We start from the raw sequence: 23,441 nt of genomic DNA on the forward strand, positions 1-23,441 counted from the left end.
TGAGATGCTCACATGGTCCTGGCTGTAGAGCACTGGCTCACCTTCGTGGGTGTGGATTAGGGCTGAGAATCAGGCCGGGGTTTTGGATGATCAATGTCTGGCTCCTGCTTGGAGCTTCCTTCAGAGCCAGCAACGTTATATGTATCACTAGAGGCACCCGTTTTCAACTGAGCAGTTGTGGTTTTTCCTTTCATGGGCCATACCTGCTCTGGAGACAGTGGCTGGCGTGGCCGTGCGCAGGTGGCTGATCTCAAAGAGGAGCCTCATTGTGGGATTCAGAGGGATCCTCTCGTTGCTCGCCAGGGTCAGCACCTGGACACAGGGTGAGGGACACGGCAGGTGGGGAGGAGTTAGGTCACATGGCCAGCTAGGGGGAGTTAGGCTATTATTCCTGATAGGAATTAGGATGATTATTTTCTTCTTTGTGATTATAAGTATTTTCTAAATTTTCTGCAACAATCCTCTCTCTCTCCTTCTGTAGCCCCTTTACCTCCATCCCTGTTGTGTGTATTGAATCAGGAAAAAAGCTACCTAAAAAGTTTAAGTGGATGTCAATGATTTGAATGAACTAGACCACAATGAAAAAGTAGGATAATTAAAGGAAAAGAGCTCAGGTTTCATACAACTCCTGTTTCTTTTGGAAGAGCACACACTTATTCTAATGATTCTGTAAACGTTGAAACCATCGTTAAAATGTTTACCCTAGATGTGCTTTATGAACAAGTTTAGAAACAGTTCCCAGCTTAACAGCCACTTTATTGGCATTCAGTTTTCACTGTTTATAAAAAATAAAACATATTCTCCATGGATAAAGATGGGTCACCACTGAGGATGCATGACAGGCTCAGAATGTTTCTGATCCTCAGTTTCCTTATTTATAAACAAAGAAGAAAAATGTTTTAAAGATTTGAATAGATGATTTCAGATTCTTTTCAGCTCTAAATATTGAATTAACCTGCATGCAGAAGATTCTGAAGGAAATTACAACAATACTAAAAACATGAGAGTGATGGCAGTGCCACTGAAGAAAGTGAAAGTTGCTCTACGGGATGAATCAGTTCTAAGACGTCTACTGAAGGTACCGGTGAGTGAAATCAGGGTCTTGAAGAGTTATCTGCTATCTGCACTCCATGTTCACTGGAGCATTATTTATAATAGCCAAGATGTAGAGACAACCTAAGTGTCTGTTGATGGAGGAATGGATAAAGAAAACGTGATACACACACACACACACACACACAGTCGAGTATTATTCAGCCATAAAAAGAAGGAAATCCTTCTCCAGGTTCATCCATGATAACATGGGTGGATCTGGAGAGTGTTATGGTATGTGAAATGTCAGACAGAGAAAGACAAATGCTATATGACCTCCTTATATGTGGAATCTTAAAAAAATAAACTCATAGAAACAGAGGGTAGGTTGGTGGTTTCCAGGGATCGGGGTGTGGGGCAGGCAGAGGAAATGCGTGAAGGTGGTCAAAGGGTACAAACTTCCAGTTACAAGATGAATAACATCATGTACAGCATGGTGACTAGAGTTAATAATACTGTATTGTGTACTTGAAAGTTGCTAAGAGTAGATCTTAGAAGTTCTCACCACACACACACACACACACACGTAATTATGTGAGGTAATGGAGGTGTTAACTAACCTTGTGGTAATCATTTTGCAATATATATTTCAAATCATCATGTTGTACACCTTACACTTACACGGTGTTATGTATCAATTATATATTGACAATGTTATATGTCAGTTATATCTCAATAAAGCAGGAAAAAATAAAGACAGCAGTAACGATTCCTTGCTCGGGGCCAGTCCTGTGTGGAATCAAGGTTTCCAGATGTGCCTAGGGACTGGTTTCATTGATGATTAGGGATGACATGGGGTCCCCTTCCCCCTTGGTACCTTGTTATCATCCATGACAGTGTTCAGAGACTCGATCCACATTGGATCTATGTCGCCATCCAGTAGAATCCACTTGGGCCCATCATGGGTGATGTTGGAAAGCTCCCGCATGACGGAAGAGAACAATCCTAAGAGGAACCATGGATATCTTAATTTCCAGGTCACCATCAATCTTCTTCCTCTTAAAACAGCCTTTTCCTAACAGCTACAACACTCAGAAGGAGGTGTACATAGGCAAGTCAGAACTGGCTTTGTAACTTACGCTATTAAGAATCTGACCACTCCCAAGGTTCCACTCTCTCTGTGCTCTGGCCCAGCTTTTTGTAAGAACAGCAGCAACAGCAAAACAAGAAGGAAACCTGATGGTACTGCTTTTTAACTGACAAGGGACCCAGTGAACCATTTCAACAGGCAACTGTGACGTGATGGAATTACATAAAACCTTCTTAGGTAAGGTTTTCATCCTTTGAAACTGCAGCCTGGGAAAATCCTGCCAAACGCAGGCTTTGAGAGAAGGCCCTATGTGATTCTAGTTGGCGTTACATGAAACTTATCTCTTAATTTGGATAGAATTGATTTTTTATAATACTAAGCTTTCCCAATCAATAATATGGTATGTCTTTTCATTTATTCAAATATTGTTTTATGTTCCTTAATAAATTTTTACAGCATTTTCAATGTATCTCTTTGGCTAAGTGTATCCCTAAACATTTCAGTTCTTATTGTTATTGTGAATGGAATTTTTTTTCCTGACTTTCAGTTTTAGTTGACTACTGCTAGTATAGAAAAAAGCTTTCAAATTTTGTGTATTTTATTTTATACTTAGTTACCTTTAATACATTTTCTTATTAGTTCTAGTGATTTTTCAATACTGTCTCTAGAGTTTTATAGGTATAAAGTGGTATAATCACCAAAATAATAATTATCTCCTTTCCTCCAATTTATAAGATGTATTCCATTTTCCTGTCTTACTGCATTTTCCAGAATCCCACCAAGCAAATCTGAATAATAATGTTGGTAATAGGTCTCCTTGGCTTATTTCTGGTTTTAATGGAATTGGCTTTATTTTCTCATCATTCAGAATGCTCTTTTTTTCCTTTTGGCTTTAGGTAAAGAGTATTAATTGCACTTAAGGGATTTCCTTCTATTCCTATTTTACTTAGAATTTTTAAAATTAGGAATGGCTACTGAGTTTTTAGCATCTATTTATTGATCAAAGTATTTTATCCTTTAATTTGTCAATGCTTTATGTTAATACTTTAAAAGTAATTGATTTGTCCTTACATTCCTGGAACAGATGCTACTTGGTCAGAATGTATTATTCTTTTGAGATACTGATAGATTTTAGTTACTGATATTTTATTCAGAATTTCTAAATCTGTATTAATAAGTGAAATTGGGCTATTGTTTTTGGTTCTGCACAAAGGTTGATATCAAGATTATTTTGGCTTCATAAAATGAATTAAGAGGTGTCCTTTTATGATTTTGGAATTATCTTTATTTTATTCAGCTACTATGTTAAAATTTTCCTTTTCATTACTTTTTCTACTTCTTATTGAGTAAATTTTTTAATTCTTGTTTTTTCCAATAAGTTTTTATTGGAGTATAGTTGCTTTACAATGTTGTGTTAGTTCTTATTGAGCAAATTTTGTTAAAATTATATTTTGCTAGTGGATCATCTATTTCTTCTAGTTTTTCGAATATGTATCATATATGTCTCTTCCATTTTAATCTTGTCTATATCTACTGTTATATCTTCTTTCTAATTCCTAATCTTACATACTTTTACTCTCTCTTTCCCCCATTAATCATGCTCACAATGGACTTATTGGTCTTTACAAAGAACCAGTATTTATATTTATTTATCCTTCCTATATTTTTTTGTTCCTTCCCACTAATTTCAGCTTTTATCTGTATTGGTTTCTTCCCAGTTTTCTTCAGGTTTAGTTTATTACTCTTTGAATAATTTCTTAGGATGGATACTGATTTCCTTTATTTCTAGCCTACCTTCTGTAATTATTTAGAGTTGAGTTTTTCCTTTTTGGCTTTAGATGTGTCCCAGAGGTTTCTGTATGAAGTATTCTTCTTTATATTGCTTCCAAGAGGGGTTGCAATTTAATTTTCCCTTTAATCCAGGGCTTACTGTTTCTTGATTGCAAATAGTAAAATTATTTTTGGTCATTTTCTTGCTATTTGTTTCTAATTCTATTGTATTAGTTTCAAACAATGTGGTGTGAAAATTGATACTTTTGAATTCATTACAATTTCTTCTGTGCCCAACTAAACTTTAATTTTTTGGAAATGTTCCATGAGCCTACCAAGAAAGGAATATTTTCTATTTACAAGATGCAAAGTTCTATTAGGAAATGGATGCATTTCCTAATTCTTCTATGTCTATACTTATTTTTCTGTCTACTGAATCTTTCTAATTTTGAAAAAGGTGTATTAATATAATCCACTATATGTCTACTTTTATCAAGTTCTCTTAAAATGTTTTAAAGAGTTATATTCCACTTACTTGAAAGTTCTCATTTAGTGAATACAGATTTATGATTATTATAAATCTTTTTCAATTTCTCCATATTTAATGTGTATGTTTAATAAAACTTTAATTAAAATTCCAACACTGTTTAAAATTTGAATATTATGTGAGCTTAAATTTAATATGGAATAAGAAGTGCCTAAGACTAGCCGAGAAATTACAGAAAAATATCGAGGACGGATTTACCTCATCAGACATGAAAATGATACAAAATGATTATAACCCAGATAGAATGACATTAGTATAGGATTAGATAAACAGGTGAGTGGAACAAAACAGAAAACCCAGAATCAGATGTCAATACAATTGGCCCTCTGTATCTGCGAGTTTCGCATCCGTGGATTCAACCAGCCATGGATCGAAAATATTCAGAAAAAAAACAATTCTAGAAAGTTCCAAAAAACAAACTTGAATTTGCCACACACTAGCAACTGTTTATATAGCATTTACACTTGCAACTATTTATACAACATTTACATTGTATTAGGTGTTATTAGTAATCTAGAGATGATTTAAAGTATATGGGAGGATGTGCATAGGACAATGCAAATACAATGCCATTTTATATGAGGTCTTGAGCATCCATGGATTTTGGTATCCATAGGAGTTCCTGGAACCAATCCCTCATGGATACCAAGGGACAACTGCATATATGACAATTTAAATTAAGAGGGAAAGGACAGTTTACTTAATAAATGGTGCTGTCACAATCAATTATCCATCTGGAAGGAAATAAAGTTGATTTTCTACCTTACCTCATACTAAGCCCCAAAATAAATTCTAGATGAATAAAAAATGTTAATGTGAAAAGAACCTTTTAGACCAAATTTATGATACTATATAGCTTAAAGTTAGAAAGAGTTATAAACCAAATAGGAATTTCAGGTGCTAAAAAGACTAGACAGACATATTTCCTTCTTAAAAAGTGCATGGTAAACATGCCATGAAGTGTCTGTAGACAAATGGCAGACAGCGAAAAACCATTAGTGGTGAATATAACAGATACAGGGTTAATGTCTTTGGTATATAAAACAATTCTTACAAACTGATAAGAAAATCATAAGGAGGAATAAAATTACAAAAGAGCCAATTACTAAGACCAATAAGAAGGAAAGTATATTAAGCCTCATTAATAGTGAAATAAAAATTAGAGAGGCTGCTCATTAAATCCCACTGTTGTAGGCCTCTGATGGAAGGTCCTAAATTAGAGGAGTCCAGGCAGTTTGACCCTGATTGGGATGACTACTAACATTGGGGTGTTAGGATGGAGCTGAGATTTCCTCATTCCAGAAGCCACATTTGTTTTAGAAAGAGGTCCTATCAGCTCATAGAGAGTTTTCTCCATTTTCTCTTCTGCTCTCTCCCAGTGACAGCAGACACTTTCCAACATCTACCAGTGATTTTTAATTCTTTGAAGGTGAGGCTGAGGTCAGCACTGAGTGAGCATGGGTTTGCTGTGGAAGGGACTGTGGTTCTAGGATCCTCCTGAGATGAGTTTTCTGTAGCAGCTTCCCCATCACTCCTGGGGCGGTGCTGATAGGGAGGTACCCTCTGAGGGATGCTAGACTGAACTGTTCCTTTCAGAATGAGTGGTGGGTTTCCCTATCCTACCCACGTCTTAGACCCTCTGCCAGGCAACATAAAGACTCCATGACTTGCGTTCCAGAATCACGAAACTGTACCTGAGAATGCCTGCCTTGCTTTATCCTTTTTAAGGGCCCTCTCTCAAGAGGCAGCTGAAGAGTCCCCAAGGAAAGAGACTATCCCAAGGGCTGAGGTTCCCCTCCAAGCCAAAATCGGTTTCCTTTCTTTGATTCTTTCCACCTTCTTTTCTAACCCGATACAGATCAGCCCAATGTTCCCTCCTCTGCATTCACCCTACTGCATTCTCTTCTGCCTAAGGGGATGAGTTAGTCGTATCCTGCTCTCACCATCCTTCCATTCTCGTGTGGCCGGATTGATGATGCCAAAGAGTTCATCGCTGGTGACTGCTTTGGGGTTGAGGTCAGTCCAGACGGGGCGGCGTTTCATGATCTGGTAGGTCTTGTGCAAGGACCTCAGCACCTGCGACTTGCCAGTTCCCGCGCTGCCCACCACGAACACGGAGTGCCGCACAGCCAGAAGCTCCTCCAGCTGGACCACCTGGGAGACATGGAATTCAGCCAGAGTGACCAGCCTGTCACTCGCCCACGTCCCAACTGCTCTTCTGTGAGCCAGACTGGTATCTGAAGTGAGACCTGAGGTCAACACAGGAAGGGTTATTCCCCCCAAGATGTGATGGGGTCGTAAATGTAGGGGCAACATGATTCATTTACTCACTTATTCATCATTCCATCCTATAATTATTAGTCACAACAAAATGCTAGGGAGTGTGCCTGGTGAGGGAGATTCAGAGATGACTCTCCGGCCCTCCATCATCTCACAGACTGATGGAGAAGCAAGTCATGTTGACAAATTATTATCATGTAAGGTGATAATGCTATAGCTGATGTATTTATTAAGAGCTATGGGAGAAGACAGGAAGAAACAATTGATTTTGTACAGATAAATGGAACACAAAAGGCTTCACAGAGAAGGGGGCATTTGAACTGGGGCTTCAGGGATGAGTAGGAGTTTGCCAAGAAGATGAACAGGAAGGATATTCCAGGCAGAGGAAACAGCACAAACAAAGGCTTGTGGTGTGACAGAGCATGACATGGTTGGCCAGATGGTTTGATGAGGCTGGAGTCAAGGAGCTCCTTGAGGACAATGATACAATTGAAGGTATCATCACTCTTGTTCTAGTTTGCCTCCAGGATCACCTTTCTACACTGTTGTACACTTACTGGAATGAAAATCTGATCAAGTCACTGCCATCACGTTGTCCCTTCAGTGGTTCTCCATAGTTTTAGTGATGAAATCCCAAATTCCTACACTGGTTTACAAGGTCCTTTTGCACCTTGGCCCAAAACAGCTTCCAGTTTTATCTCTCATCCCTCAGCACACACATACCAGGTAGACAATTTCTTGGAGCTCTTTAATGATTCTCTTTCCTGTGCCTGGGCCTTTAACACACTGTGCCTTCTGTTCAGAAGTGATCCCGTCTCCTGCCTTCTTCTGGCCAGCCCCTACACACCCTGCAGCCTGGGGTAGGTGTCCCACACCTACATCCTGCATCCTAGCACTTACCAATATTGCAATGGTTACTTTTCTGTCTGCCTACTAGATTATCAGCTACTCGAAGGCAGGCAGGACAGGGCTTTTATTGATATTTCTCTATTTTCAGTGTCTAGCAGAGAATCTGGCAGAGACCAAGTGCTGAAGAAATATTTGCTGGAAATGTGAAGGATGGGGACTTCCCTGGTGACACAGTGCTAAGAATCCACCTGCCAATGCAGGGGACACAGGTTCAGCCCTGTTCCAGGAAGATCCCGCATGCCACGGAGCAACTAAGTCCATGAGCCACAACTACTGAAGCCCGCATGCCTAGAGCCCGTGCTCCACAAGAGAAGCCACTGCAATGAGAAGCCTGTGTACCACAACGAAGAGTAGTCCCTGCTCGCTGCAACTAGAGAAAGCCCGCGCACAGCAATGAAGACCCCAATGCAGCCAAAAACAAGCAAACAGACAAACAAATAAATAATTTTTTTTTAAAATGTGAAGGATGGCTGGAAAGGTTGGATGACCCCTATCAGGAAAGGTGTTGCATGTCATGAACTAAAACATTTGAATTTTAATGTAGATCAGGTTTCCTCATACTTTATACTATAAATCCTTAATAGCTGAGGAAAGTGAACTGAAGAGGAAATGTGCTAAAATGTTGACAGGGTAGTGGGACAACAGAAAGTTTTTTCCCCAAACATTTTATTTATTCTACATTAAAAAAATTACACTATTATATATAAAACAGATAACCAACAAGGACCTATTGTATAGCACAGGGAACTATACTCAGTATTTTATAACCGCTTATAAGGGAAAAGAATCTGAGAGAGTATATATATATATATATATATATATATATATATATTCAGATATATGTATCTGAATCACTGTTCTGTACACCTGAAACTAACACGACATTGTAAATCAACTATACTTCAATAAAATTTTTAAAAAGTAAAGCAAATTAATTAATTTAAAATGACTCCTATATTTTAAAAATTTAATTGACAAGAATGTTAAAAAGAATTCCAGAATTGTACAACAAGGGAATTAGGAGAGTGGTACCACTGATAAGAAGAGAGTAATATAAAGGGAGCTGATAAATGGCTCTTTGGGGAAAAAGACAATTAGCTTCCGTTGTGGAAGGATAATTTATTGGGATACTGAGTTTTGCTTTCCATAGCATCAATATCTTTTTCTCCTCCATCCCAAGCTATTGCTGTTCCTCTGATTCAAACCCCCAAATCACCCAAAAGAGATTCTCAATCCTGGCTCTTGTTTTCAGCTTTCAGGGACTCAATGGAGGATCTTCCCAGATAAAACTGAGGGAAGTGATCAGGAAGGGTCTCTGAGGAGCTGACATCTAAGCTAACATATGAATGAAAAAGAGTCAGCCATGGGCAGACCAGTGGTAGAGCATTCCAGGTAGAGTGACAGTGAGTGCAAAAGCCTTAAGTTCAGCAGCAAGCTTGGAGGGCTCAGAGAACAGAAAAATAAAAAATAAAAAAAATGTAAAAAGCAAGAGGGAGCAGTATAAGATGAGATAAGAGAGGTAAGCAGGGGGCAGATATGCAGAAATTGATACTTGGAATTTTATTCTGAGTACAACAGAAAGCATTTGGAAAATTTTAAGCATGAAACTGACCTGAGGGTATTGCATTAAAATGGAGGAGGGCGGTGGGGTGGGGCAGAGAACAGGAGAGGTGGTGGCAGGGGATGGTGCTCTGGCTACTGAATGGAGACTGTATTATAAACCTAGGTTGTTTTTTTTTTTCCGTGAACTACTACTGACTGATTCCCTGATATCAGGAAGACTTAAAATTGCTTTCTAGTTCCATCAACTTCTTTTTGTTCAACAGCTGTATTGAGACATAATTCACATACCATAAAATTCACCTTTTTCCAGTGGCTTTTAGCATATTCACAGGATTATACAACCATCACCATGATACAATTTTAGAACATTTTCATCAACCCAAAAGGAAAAACCAGACCCATCAGTAGTCACTCCCCATCCCTACCCCTAATTCATCCCTGTGCAGCCCCTGATACACATTCTGCCTCTATAAATTTGACTATTCTGGGCATTTCAGAAAATGAAATGACCTCTTTCACTTACAATGTTTTCAAGGCTCATCTATGCTGTAGCATGTACCAGTACTTCATTCCTCTTTACAGCTGAATGAAATTCCATTACATAGGTATACCACATTTTGTTTGTCCATTTATCAACTGATGAGTGGGTTATTTCTACTTTGACTGTGATTAATCCATCAACTTTTGACAGTATCTTTTGTAAGGTAAATATATATGTATCACTATTCTTCCTTTTACCTTTTCTTCTCTTTTCCATCTCCTATCTTCTGCCAGACACATTATACTCTTACATTGCCATGTTTGATAATATTTACATTCTGTTTCATTCTTAGATTTAGACCTTCTCTATTTTCCATGATTCTAAGAGTTGAAGACAAATAGCGGCTTAGATTTTTACAATTGTAGATATTTTTCACTACAGAAGAAAGCAGTTGCCTGGAATACATAACGTTCTCTGTGGGCCTTGTGTCATTACTTGACAGAGGATGTTCTGAGCATCAATTCAAGGTCAAATAGATACTCTTTTCTTACACTCTATATATTGATCAATATCAGGTTCACACTTACTTTTAAAAAATCCTTTTTCTCTTAGTGTTTTTAATTTCTTTCCTTTTTCTTTGTTAAGACAGACATATGCCTTAGTTCTCATAACTGAGAATTTCAATAAAACACATGAGACATTTCATCTTGTTTATCTATTCTTCCTGTGAATATATCTACTTTTCAGGTCCTTTTTCTTAGAGACCATGGACTTCCTGACTTGATTTGGATTGGTTGCTTTCTAGGCCTACTAATAGCTATAATTCAAGGACTTCCTTTATTTGATTCTTAAATTTTTGAATCCCATGATATTTTTCTTGTTTTTCATCCTTGTTTTGCTATAGTATGTCCTCAAGTAACTTAATCAAATAGGATGCATACATAGTAAAATTTGTAACTCTTTGAAAATATCCTGAATGATAATTTGGTACGTAATTAGTTTTGAGATCATTTCCCCTCAGAACTTTGAAGGAATGGTTTCCTTGTCCTCTACTATCTGATATTGCTGATGAGAGGTTCTGATGTCATCCTGAATTTCATTCCTTCCTGGGTCACGTGTACCACCTTCTCAATCTGTCACCCAGCCAGGAAACTTTTATTTTTTTCTGGTGACCCTTGACTTCTGAAATTCCACTATGATGTGTCTTGGTATAAGTGCACTGAAATCCACTCTGTTCAGTACTGACTGAGCCCATCCAATCTGGACACACGTTTGTCCGGTTCTGCAAGTGCTCTCTTTCTAGAATTCCCGTTGGCAACACGTTACGTAACCCAGATCAATCCTCTATGTGTCACCTTGACTCTCACACTATCTGCCTCTCTTTGTGTGTGTAGTATATATATTATACTTTGTTATACACATACATACATATATATATAGTTTCATCCTGGTAGATTTCCTTGATTTTACCTTCCAATCCTCGCATTGAATTTTACATTTCAAAGAGCTCTTTACAATTCTCCAATAGTTCTTTTAATTTTTTGATAGCATCTCATTCTTGTTTTATGGATCTTGTTTTCTTTATTTTCGTTAAGGATACTAATTAGGACTTTAAAACGTTCTCTTCCTAACTTCCCCTGGAGTCAGTTGCTACGTGTGTATGTGCGTTTGTGTGTGGGTGTCTGTCAGTCTGTCTGCCTCTTATGTTGTTGATTGTCTCCAGTATCTGGTGAGCCTCAGGTTTAAATGGAGAGCTGCACTGTGTTTTCTAGGAGGCTGGGGTGGGTGCTGTCTGCGGTTTGACATGCAGGTCTCCTTCCAGGCAGGGAGAACTGAGAGGGAGGTCTGTGCTCCGGGTCAGATCTTGGCCTTTGTCTTTATTCTTCTACTTGTGGGTGAGTGAGCAGGTGCTGGCCTTCAGGCCGAGGAGCCCAAACAGAATGTATGGGCTTCAAACCCTTAGAGCAGTCACAGTTTCCCTCCTAAAGAGTTTATTAAATTCCCTTAGACTTTTCTTTCTGGCTGCAGTTACATGCTTGGCTGTGCATGGTCCGCATTCTTGGGAACCTGGGCCTAGAAGCGGGAGCTGGAGGAGAGTGTGGGGAGCTAAGTGGTACAATGATTGGGTAAACAGAGTTAATGCCCTCCCCCACCAGCTTAAGGCGCCCCCCACCCCGTGTTCTCAGTCCTCTTCCCCACCCCTGCCCTCCTTCACTGCCTAGTCCAAGCCCTGAGCTTCTCCAGGGTTCTGCTTGGCAGACTGGCCACCTCCTGGCTCCTCTTCCCCTGAAGCCCTTTCTAAGCATATTTGAGCCTGCAGCCCCCCTGCTCTGTTTGATCTGTTAACCTGCTTTCATCCTCTTCCCATCTTTCCAGAAATCTATTCTTATATCCCCTTCCCAGTTTTCATACTTTTATGGGCTTATTCCTTTTTATTTTTTAAGTTATATTATCACTTTTAAAAGATTGCAGGATGTCTTCTCAAACCAGAGCTTCCCTAGAGGTTTTTGATGAATTAACTTTAAAAAGTTCAAGTGTACTGTGCTATACAGAAGAAATTAGACAACACTGTAAATCAACTATATTTCAAAGAAAACAGTTCAAGTGGACAGTGTATATGAAAAGTGGGTAGAAAACATCATCTACTGCAAGAACCTTTAGTAGATGGCATCTGTCTTATCAGAGGAGCAGAAAGTGGTTACGAAACAAAGGGAAGAAAAAGAAGGAAACAATGTGGGGCAACTGACAAATAAATAGAAAGAAAGAGTGAGATTCTGAGCAGAAAAAAGTGCAGAAAATGGAGAAGGAGGGTCGCTTGCCTTAGCAGACTCTCAGAGAGGCTGGGAAGACATGGACTGTCCTGATTCTAAAATGTCAGCCTTAGTGCCTGCATCCTAGGAGCCTCATCAGATTAACTCATCTCTGGGGTGAGGGTGCCCCTCAGGATCAGAGCCTTTCAGAGGAAGCCCCTCATCTGGCATCCAAAGCCCTCTATAACACGGCCGCCTATTATCTTTCAGGTCCTATTGCTCCCCCACCCCCACCCCAATACCGTTTTCTCTAGCCACACTGGACTTCTTGCTGTGGCTTATACAATCTCTATGTCTCCCCGTCTGCCCTCGGCTGACCCTCTTCCCTCTATCTGGGAGGCCAACCTGCCCATCTCTACCTTTAAAAAGTCTATCTACCAAACTTGAGAGAAGTTGGGAGTGGGGATTGCTCCATGGGCAAAACCAGTCACAGCTGCAAAGGACCAGGTAATGCTTTGCTCTCTTCTGTAAAATGTAATCTCAGAAATGAAAGCAGACACCAGTTCTGTTTATCTGTAGCCAGAGCTTAATCTCAATCAATGCAAGTACTGTGTGCTAGAAACCCCACCTGGAGTGGAGAAGGAGCCAGCCCCCAGTCTGTAAGTTCCTCAAGGGGGAGCACTTTCTCTCCTGTAAAGCAGCTTGGTGGCATATCCTGGAGAGGTAATAGTACAGGAAAAAAAATTCTGTCCTTATCCCTGTATTCCAGGACCCTCTCTTGTGGCACCTGTCACATCCTCCTTCCAGGTTTAGTTATTTGTGTGCAGGCACTTCTATTGTAATAACACCGATACATCCTAAAAATGTTACCTTCTGCAAACAGACTCATGGAAAAACAAGATTGCGCAGACCACTCAAAATGTACAGAATGTTGTATCCGAAGCCCTCAAAGCTCAACAATGCATCCTAATCCCAATAAAAACACTAGCACAGTGAAGTCACTAGAGCATTTGCAACCTACCTCATGTCCGTCTATCCTCTGAAACCTTAAATCTGCGGGCCTGTGCTTCTTTTTTCAAGAGGTAGATCATGGGTGTATGAATTTCGGATAAAGAACTAAAGATCAGATGTAGATGGAGCCTTCTTCACTAATCCACTGTTTTAACCCATGAGGAAGTGACTTCACCCACCCTAAGCCTCCCCAGAAAACAGCGCAAACCTCCATGGCTCCTACAGCCATGAGACTAGCTATACTTGCACTACAGTTTCAGGTTTTCTTTCTTAAAGTCTATGTCTAGGGCTTCCCTGGTGGCGCAGTGGTTGAGAGTCCGCCTGCCGATGCAGGGGATACGGGTTCGTGCCCCGATCCGGGAAGATCCCACATGCCGCGGAGAGGCTAGGCCCGTGAGCCATGGCCGCTGAGCCTGCGGGTCGGGAGCCTGTGCTCCGCAACGGGAGAGGCCACAACAGTGAGAGGCCCGCATACCGCAAAAAAAAAATAAAATAAAATAAAGTCTATGTCTATTGCTAAACGTATTCATTTTCTATGGCTGTAACAAGTTACTGCAGACTTAATGTCCTAAAATGACACAAATTTATTATCTTACAGTTTGGGTGGTCAGAAGTCTTACTGGGCTCAAATCAAGGTGTTGAGGGCTGATTCCTTCTGAAAGCTCTGTGTGTGTGTGGGGGGTTCAGTTCTCTTGCCTTTTCTAGCGTCTAGGGGCTGCCCACACTCCCTGGCTCATGGCCCCGTCCTCCACCCTCAAAACCAGCAGTGGCTGGTTGAGTCTTCCTCCATGGGGTCACTGACACTCTCTGTCTCCCTCTTTCACTCAGAAAGACCGTCGTGATTATACTGGGCCACCTGGATAAACCCGGATCATCTCCCCACAGCCCGGTCAGCTGATTAGCAACCTTAACGCCATCTGTGACCTTAATCCCCCCTTGCCACATAATGTAACACGTTCACAGGTTCTGGGGATTAGGTTGTGGACATCTTTGGTGGGACAGGGGGAGGAATTATTCTATCTACCACCCTCAGGTTTTTCTTTAATTGTGTAAAGTTTGCCCCTGATCACTTCAAAGCATTTTCAAGATCAGAAAAATGCATATGAACCAACACAGCTTCCCCTTTACCTGACTGTCATTCCTGTATAATGGTGCATGAAGTAATTCACATGAAAGGAACATGTGCTATAGCAAAGCCTGTGTCTCATTCCTCTCATGAGAATGGGAGCCCCCTGACGGTAGGGGATTTGTCCTTCTTTTGCATTCCTCATCACACATTCCACACTGTGGATGCCCCAGTAAAGAGCTACTGAGATGTACTGAGTCATCGCAAAGTCGGTAAGTATCTGTACCTCTAAAGCTACATTTTGGATTAAGGATGAAGTATAATCCATTGTCCAAGAGAAGAATTAAGAGACAAAAAAATGTTGGGAGGGAAAACCCTGTACCTTGAGCACAAAGTTGTCCTCAGCCTGCAGCTTCAGCTCCACCACGGCCTTCCTAACCAAAGTTTCGAAGTTGAGGTCTCTCCTCCGAGGGACATTCAGGGCAGGAAACAGGTCCCCGATCAGGCCCATGAACACGGGTATGTCGTCTGTCACAATCTTGGGGACGTTGAAGTCTCTCAGGGAGCGCATCAGGACCTGGTCCTCGGGCCGGTCAGGATCCCCTCGCTTCAGGGATCCCGCCACCACCAGCACAGACTTGATGGCCCTCAGGCCCCAGTCATAGTGATCCTGCGGGAAGGCAGCAGGGTTAGACGAGAGCTGCTGGGATGCACAACCCCACGGGCTCGGGCTAGTGTCTGCAGAATTAGATAGTACACCAGTACTAGGTCACTTTTGAAGCCAAGGCAGAGGCAAAGGAAAAGATTAACGACATAGTAGATCATGATCCAGGATCCTAGTTCCTGGTCTGACATTAGTTACTTTTCTGGCTGTTACGACGACAAAGCAGACAAAGAGCATATGGGGGGCTGGGGGTCAGGGAGGTTAAACAGACCGCTTCCAAACCTATCTGGCTACTCCATCTCTCCCGAGATGGCCGAAGGTGAGCATACTTGCCTCAAAGAGGCCTTCAAACTCTGAGAAAAGGAGAAAAAAAAAAGTTCCTTAAAATTTTTGTCAAAGGAGGAACCCAGAGGTCACAAGTTCTGAGAGTAGGCTCGTGGGAGGGTGGAGCATACTGCTGACACCAGGGCTTGGAGTGGAGTGGTGAGGAAGGGGTGGAGCGTGCAGTTCAGAGCACAGACTCTGAGCTCAGACAGACCTCGGTTCAAGTCCCAGCTCTGCTAATTGCTTCACAGCAGGTCGTTATTTAATTAGAGCTGTGATGCATGCTACAGAGGACAATTCAGTGTGCAAGGAATGCAGAAACATAAAACTGACTCAGGACCCCACTCCTGAGGCTGGGACAACCCGTTCCTTCTGGCCTTGACTGCACTTCTTCCTCATCTGTGCTTGACTGGATCCCAGATCTTCCTTTTCTTTCAACTTTTTATTTATTTATTTATTTTTGGCTACATTGGGTCTTCATTGCTGCACTCGGGCTTTCTCTAGCTGAGGCGAGTGGGGGCTACTCTTCGTTGTGGTGCGCGGGCTTCTCATTGTGGTGGCTTCTCTTGTTGCACAGCACGGGCTCTAGGTGCGCAGGCTTCAGTAGTTGTGGCACGCGGGCTCAGTAGTGGTGGCTCTGGGGCTCTAGAGCAGAGGCTCAGTAGTTGAGGCTCACGGGCTCTAGAGTGCAGGCTCAGCAGTTGTGGCACACAGGCTTAGCTGCTTCATGGCATGTGGGATCTTCTCGGACCAGGGCTCGAACCCGTGTCCCCTGCATTGGCAGGCAGATTCTTAACCACTGTGCCACCAGGGAAGTCCCCTCAGGTCTTCCTTGATATTGTTTCTTCAGGGAAGTCTGATCCTTAGCCCAGGCGCAGCCACTGTGTCCTTCGCCTTCATCGTACACTGAACTCAAAGAGCAGCGTAGGTGCAGGAGCACACCCCGGGGAGGGCTGTGACCTGGCGCCTCAGAAGAGGCAGGAGACAGGGCCGCACGTGGTCTTTTGCAGACAGTGATAAGGACGCTGGTCTTTATCCTAAGTACAGTGAGGACCATTTCTAAATGACCCCTCCAGCTGGTGGCTAAAGAACAAACATGAAGAACTAGAGTAGAGGCAGAGAAACTAGTAGAGAGGAGAGGAACTTCCAAGCAAGAGACGTGGGTGCTTGCAACAAAAGTGGTAGAAAGAAAATAAGAAGTATTTGAGAAATATCCACAGGGTAGAAAGAACAGCTGTTCATTCATGATTAGATGTGGGGCTGAGGAAGAGGAAGGTGTCAAGGATAACTCCAGGCTTCCAGAATCAGCAAGTGAGTAAGAGATTTTTCTCCTGAAGCCCTGAATGCATCAGTGGGCCTGTGGTGGAGCTGGCAGGACCACTGGCTTTAGATACTGAGCTGGAGGTGCATTTTAGACAATCAGGGGACCTGTGGCATAGACCACTGAATATACAGGCTTGGAGCTCAACAGAGAAGTCTGGGATCGAGACGGGAAAGTGAGTCACTGGGCTGAAGCCAATGGTGGCTGAGAACCGACAGAGAGGATGCAGTGAGCCAGGGCCTGGGAAGTGTTGAGAAAACAGGGGAGGTGGCTTCTTTCTTTTTTTTTTTTTTTTACTAAATCCATTTTGGACAGATTTCACAGGACTGAGAGAGCTCACTTTGTGGCAGCAAAGGTGATCCAAGTAAACACCCCAAAGGAAAGAGAAACTCATTGGGAACGCCCAGGAAGCTTGATTGGCTGTCCGTGACACCAAGAAATTCTCCATCTAAGGCATAAACCTTGGAGGCTCTGGGTCATGTTGTAAGGTCTCTTCTGGAAGGGGACCAGCCCTGGGCAGAAGCCACACTTAAGGAGCAGCAGCAATGAGCAGTGTGGCACTGCTTACTGCCTGACTCTCTGTCCCCAACCTTCCTCCCGTCTCTTGTTCCTTCAGGTACAGACCACTCCCTCCAAGGGCTTCCATTCACCACTGCCATGTTTCTCATGGGACACTGGTGATCTATGAGGTGCTGCTAAGTATTCTACTAAAAAGGGAGTTCTGTGGCTAAATCGTTTTTTGTTTTTAATTAATGCTGGGCTAAGAAAATGAACATGAATCTTTATTATAGATGTGTCTAGAGTGTTTAATATGCTTATGGGCACAGTGACTCTCTATGAGAAGGTTCTAATGTTTCCCTAACACACTGGCCCCAGAACCCGTCCAGAGCTGGGACAGTCACACACAACTGGTCGCCTGATCTAACCAGGGATTGTACCTGTTTGGAGAGAAGCTCTTTGCACAACTTGTAAAGGGTGATGAACTTCCTGGCTAGTGACCGTGCTTCAATGAATCCTTCTGCCACAAGCATGATTTCACAGATCAACTCAAAGTCTGGAACGACCATCGCACAAGGCCTGTGTAAGGGAGACAGAGGGCTGAGACAGTCCCAACCACGCAATGGAGGGGAGCTTGTAAGACAAGAGACACTGGCTGAGATCACGGACGGAGGCATGTGTGAGTGTGAAAACTGAGACCTTAGCAATTATTTCATTGAATACTTTTAATGTTAAGATGAGTTAGTAAGGATAAAGGGAGTAAACTCTCTTGCTCAAGGTGATGGATGATGTGAGCAGATGGGGACAGAGGTGGGGCTACAATGCAAGTCTTGTAACTTGGGTCCAGTGTGCCTTATACAAGGCACAGATTAGTAAAGCCTGAGTAATTAGTAGATTACCAATTAGTGATCTTCTATCATAGATTAGGGGCTAAGGTTGAGGAATAGAGTCTCTCTTGTTATCTGCACAAAAATGAGAATCTATTTCTTCTCCTCAAAACTTGTCTCCTCTAAGTCTAGATGGTCAAACTTATTCTATGCTTATTTGCATACAAATGTCAATACCTAATGCTAAGGTCTGAAGTAGGCACCTATGAACCCCACTTTGCCACAAAATGGCAAATATGAGAACATAGAAGGGGATTTTTGTCTCTATATAAGGATTTACTGTGATTTTTCCCCCTCTAGGTCTAGAAACATTTTATTTTAAAATTAGTTAATTTTAAAATTAATTCATTAGGTATGTGATAGGAGACTAAAGTTGTTATGTTTCTTTAATTGCATTTTCCCTACACTGATATAAAATTTTCAAAAACATATCATTCAAGTACATTTTTCCTTTATATTAAATTTCATTCAAATTCAAAGGAGCATGAAATACTTAGATTCTCAAAATTAATTTGTAACCTAAAATAAGGTTAAATATGCATCCATACAACGGAGTGCAATTCAGCTGTGAAAAATAATGCTGTAGAAGAAAAACTATTCAATGACACAGGAAAACATTAATTAATGAAGGCAGGGTACTAAACTCTATAGAGTCTGATTCCAAGTTTGAAAAAGAAATACTCTGCGCCCACAATACTGGAAGGCAGGTGGCAAGGGGTCACACTGACTTTCTCTGGATGATAGGACTGGGGTGGGCGGAGCAGAGTCTGGAATCAGACTGCCTAGGTTCAAACTCTAGTTCTGCTGCTTACTAATTAAGTTACTAATTGGGTTACTAGCTAACCTTAGTAACCCTGGGAAATCTGCTGAATCTGTTTTCTCACAGTTCAAAGGGGGATCCTAATAGTATCTACCTCATAGGGTTTTTGTGAGAGTTAAATGTGAAAGTAGATGTTTGTATTTATTATTTTTACAAGTACTTTTCTGTTTTTCCCCCAAATTTTCTTCTATGGTTATATGTTCCCTTTAAATTCAGGGGAAAAAAATGTAAGGAATAATTCTTATCTGGGTGATAACCCCTGTCCGGTATTGTTCATAGCTCACAGTTTATTTAATAAATACTTTGCATAAGCAAATAGTGATCAGTATAGTACTCTGTGGCACCAGTTCCCACAGCCTGCTGACATTCTTGGTTAAGGTGGGGACCTGCCTGAAGGAGGAGGTACCGCCCCACCCCTGGAGCAGTGAAAGTGAGGGACTGAAGGACACAGGGAGCTTTCCAGTGGCCTCCTGGGCATCCATGTCCGCAAAAGAGAGCGCTGGGTCTCAGTCCAAAGACGAGACAGACAGCTTTGTTTTCGCTCTCACAGCCTCTCTCTCGGGTACCAGTTCAGTAGACAGACAATCAGAAGCCATGAAGGATCTTTCAGCTTTCTCTTTGTTGGGCTGACTTCTCTTTCCTGAAAAAAGAACGAAGACTCCAGCCCCTACTAGGAAATGCTTTTGTGTTTTCTTACCTCAATAGAGAAGATTGAAAAGCGTGGCAATATCCACTGGTGGCAAAGGTAAAATAAAAGAGGTGCTATCATGTATCACCTGTGAGAGGGTCATTCAGCACAGCTCTTTGTAGAAAGCAATTTGGTAATGTGTATCAAGAGCCTTAAAAATGTTCCTCCCTGTTAATTCAGTGATTCCATTCCTGGGAAGCTAGCCAAAGAAAATAATCATGCATACAAAAAAATACTTATGTATATTATACCATGATGAATACATTTATTTTAACTGTTATATTTAACTACTGTGGACTATTTAACTACATTGTGGACCATGCATTTGACAGAATAAAATGCAGTCATGAAATGAGATTTCTTAAGAATACCTAACAGAAGAAGAAAGCATTTATGACAGGATTATGATAGACTATGAAATGAAGAAACAAAACAATACAAAACTGTGTGTTGACCACACACGTAGACTAAAAATGCATGATTTTATATGCCTGTAAAGAAAAGAACACAATTAAGCAAAAAATAATTTTACTGGTGATGGCATTAAACGTGGTTTTGTAAAATCTACCTTTTTATATGTTCCACATTTCTTTTAATATATATGTCATACATTTTCAGTGGAAGAAATAAAAGAAGCTTCTCTCTGGGGCCCTTGCACGGGGCAGAGCAGACGCTCACCTGAACAGGGCCTTGAGGTTTTCCGGCAGCTCCGTGCGGCCAGCGTAGCCTGGGTTCATGGTGATGAAGATGCCCACAGAAGGGTTCAGGCTAATCTCCTCTCCAAGGAAGTTGAACCGCTGCTTCTTATGTCGAATTGCATCTTGAATGCTTTTTACCTGGTGAACAAGTCATCGGAAAATGCTCCCTCTGCGTACCAGAGGCAGAGTGGTAGCTAAGGCTGGGACCCTGTGGTCACACAACACAAACACTTGCTCTGGGCCCCGCTTCATGGAAGGACAGGACTGGTCACTGCGCCCTGGGCTCTTTACCGATGGGCACTGGGTGAATGTCCAAAAGAAATCTGGCCACCCGTCTCCCCATATCCACGCTTATCACATGGTGCCTAAGAGGTTGGGGGTGAACAGCAAACAACTCTGACCGCCAGTCCTCTCCACACTGACCGCTGTCTTGAGCATTGTTCTGTATTATGTCATGTGATCCTCACCAGGATGCTCTGAGTGGGGGGCTCTTTAGTACCATCATCCCAAGAGGTGGAGTAGTTTGCTGAGCCCTACACAGCTGCTAAGTGCTGGCGTCTGCATCTGAATCCAGGCACATGGATTCTGGAGCCTGGGCTCTTAGCTGCTACATGATGGAGAGAACACTAGGACCTACCCACTAGGCTTGTTCTAGGAGTAAATGAAATAAAGTCCGCAAGGAGTTTAGCACACAGAAAACGCTCAAAAATAGCAGCTAACATGGGAACTCTTGATGTGACCGCCGCCATCACTGCAGTGTGTCCTCATCTGGATCTAACCCTCTCGGCTACTCCCCCGTCTACATCTCTGGAACAAACCTGGAAAACACAGGCGATACAGGGATGGAGCATATGGTGAGGAGGGGAAGACAAAGCAAGGGGAGGCTGGGCCAGATCCCCAGGGGCTATTTGTGCCTTTCTAAAGAGATTAGACTTTTCCTTAAATGTGGTCTGGAGCCGGAGGGGATTTAATAAGCTGAAGGTTGACCTGGTTAGATCTAGATTCTAGATCATACTTATAGCAGTGGAAGGAGAGACAGAAATGAACATCTGGTGCTTTGGAAAAGCGTGTGTGGTAATGATCAGCAACAGAAGGAGGGAAGACAAAAGGGCTCACTTGTCCAGCCAGGCCTGGAATGTCTCTGAGCATTTCTAGCCTCTCAGGGCTCTTGAGAGCAAAGCTGGGAAGCTGGGGCCGGCGCAAAGGTTTGAATGAGGCTCATGCATATCAGCTGTGATCAGGGTGTTTAGAATAGTCAGGGGTTCCGTGGAGTTGGGCTGCAGGGATATGCGTGTGTGTGTGTGTGTGAGTGAGAGAGACAGAGACAGAAAGACAGACAGACAGAGAGAGAGAGAGAGAGAGAGAGAGAAGCACAGAGAAAAACAGCTCGAGTGTATATAAGAGAGAAGGAGAGAGGAACAGTTGGATCTTAAACAAGAGAGAGACAGAGAGCCAACTGGACCACATACCAGAGACAGAGACAGAGAGAGACAGAGAAGGAGAGGGAGGGAGAGAGAGAGAGCTGGACCATAAACAAAAGAAAGAAGAGAGACAGACAGAGACAGAGAGAATTAAAGCTGGAACACTTATAAAGGAGAGAGACAGAGACATAGAGATAGCTGGACCAGAGAGACAGACACACAGACAGACAGAGACAGAGAGAGAGAAGGAGAGAGAGAGGAAGAGAGCCTGAAGGCAGCTGGACCATCCACCACGGGCAAGGCTCTCTCCAGTGCCTGGAAGGGCGGTATCTGCCAGAATGCCTGGCGGGTCCACAGTTGGGATTCAGCTGCTTTCCCAAGTGAAGCTCTGATGACAGAATGCGTCTGAGCTCACAGCAGTTAGCTGGAGGCTGACACGTCTTTTCCGCGCACAGCATGTCAGTGTGTCCTGGCAGAGGCAGCCTCCAGCACCCAGCACGCTGGCCAAACAGCTTGGGCTCTGCTGGTTCCCGTGGCACTCGTGGCACTGCTGGGCCATGGGCCTCTCGCCACCCTCATCACCCTGCGAGGCCTGCGAGTGGGGAAGGCTGGGGTCTCTCCTTCCGCCCCGGTCCTGCCACCTGTAAAATACACAGAGCTCTCCCCTTGTGGTGGAGTGGGGAAGGGACTTTCATTACTACTTGCAAATGGCTCTGACACCTTGGGGCTAAGGCCAGAGCCCGGGACCCTTTCTGCCATTCGCTCTGACTCAGCACTCTCTTCTGCACCCCGAGGCCCAGACACCTCACGCTCAGCGAGAATCTGTGAGGCACTGTGGGACTTGTGACATCTGTGCTTTTGTGTAAAATTCTGCAGGGGTTCTTGAGGGAGAGTGTCGGACAGACTCGAGGAGGCAGTTAAGGCTGGAGCCTCACTGCTGATGGCAGCCTCTGATGGCCCGGCTCACGCAGGACAGGAGGCCGTCTGCCTGGCATTTCCTTGCTGCCTTAGAAGCAGCTGAGGTCCACGGAACAAGCCACTGGACTGTAACAGTGCCCAGGGTCCAGGGGGCCTGGTAAAGTCCGGAGGTCCTTCAGGAGGCGGTGGGGTGGGGGGAGGGTAGAAGCAGGTGAACTGGGATCATACGGATTAAACTGAAGTCTAGCCTGGTGGAGGTGCACATACAGGTAGGTACGGACTGTATCTAAGATGCCAGGTACACTCCTCTCTCGTGGGGGTCCGTTTCCCCACTAAAGACTCATCACTTTTGCCATGGGGAACAATAACGAAATAATAACTGCCATTTACTGAGCACTTGATATGTATCAGGCACTTTTCTGAGAATTTTATGTGAATTAACCCATTCAGACCTTTCAACAGCTGTATGAGATGGCTGGATCCTCATTTCATAGATGGGGAAACTGAGGCTGAAGGCAGTGAAGACTGTGCTACAGTCCTGGAAGATGCAGGCACTAGGGGAGGCACGAGGGAACTCTATACTATTTTGCAACTTTTCTGTAATTGGTTTTCTATGATTTCCTACAATTCTAAAATAAATTCAAAATAAAAAGTTAAAGAAAAATGAAACTTGCCAGATGTCTAACAGTTGGTAAGCAGGGCA

General features: G+C 42.7%; 1 protein-coding gene across 2 annotated transcripts in view; it reads right to left on the bottom strand.

The window, feature by feature from the left end:
• Positions 1–23,441, bottom strand: part of DNAH9 (dynein axonemal heavy chain 9) — a gene marked incomplete at its 5' end in the record, with an annotated part of 308,568 nt that overhangs the window by 155,945 nt on the left and 129,182 nt on the right. For both annotated transcript variants that reach the window (XM_082605525.1, XM_082605524.1), the window contains 6 exons: positions 204–312; positions 1,910–2,037; positions 6,383–6,593; positions 14,882–15,169; positions 17,747–17,885; positions 20,380–20,537. In XM_082605525.1, the coding sequence (XP_082461651.1) occupies positions 204–312; positions 1,910–2,037; positions 6,383–6,593; positions 14,882–15,169; positions 17,747–17,885; positions 20,380–20,537 (1,033 nt within the window). The remainder of the gene's footprint in view (positions 1–203; positions 313–1,909; positions 2,038–6,382; positions 6,594–14,881; positions 15,170–17,746; positions 17,886–20,379; positions 20,538–23,441) is intronic.

This window comes from Mesoplodon mirus, assembly GCF_964341445.2.
Source record: "Mesoplodon mirus genome assembly, chromosome: 18".
Lineage (NCBI taxonomy): Eukaryota > Metazoa > Chordata > Mammalia > Artiodactyla > Ziphiidae > Mesoplodon > Mesoplodon mirus.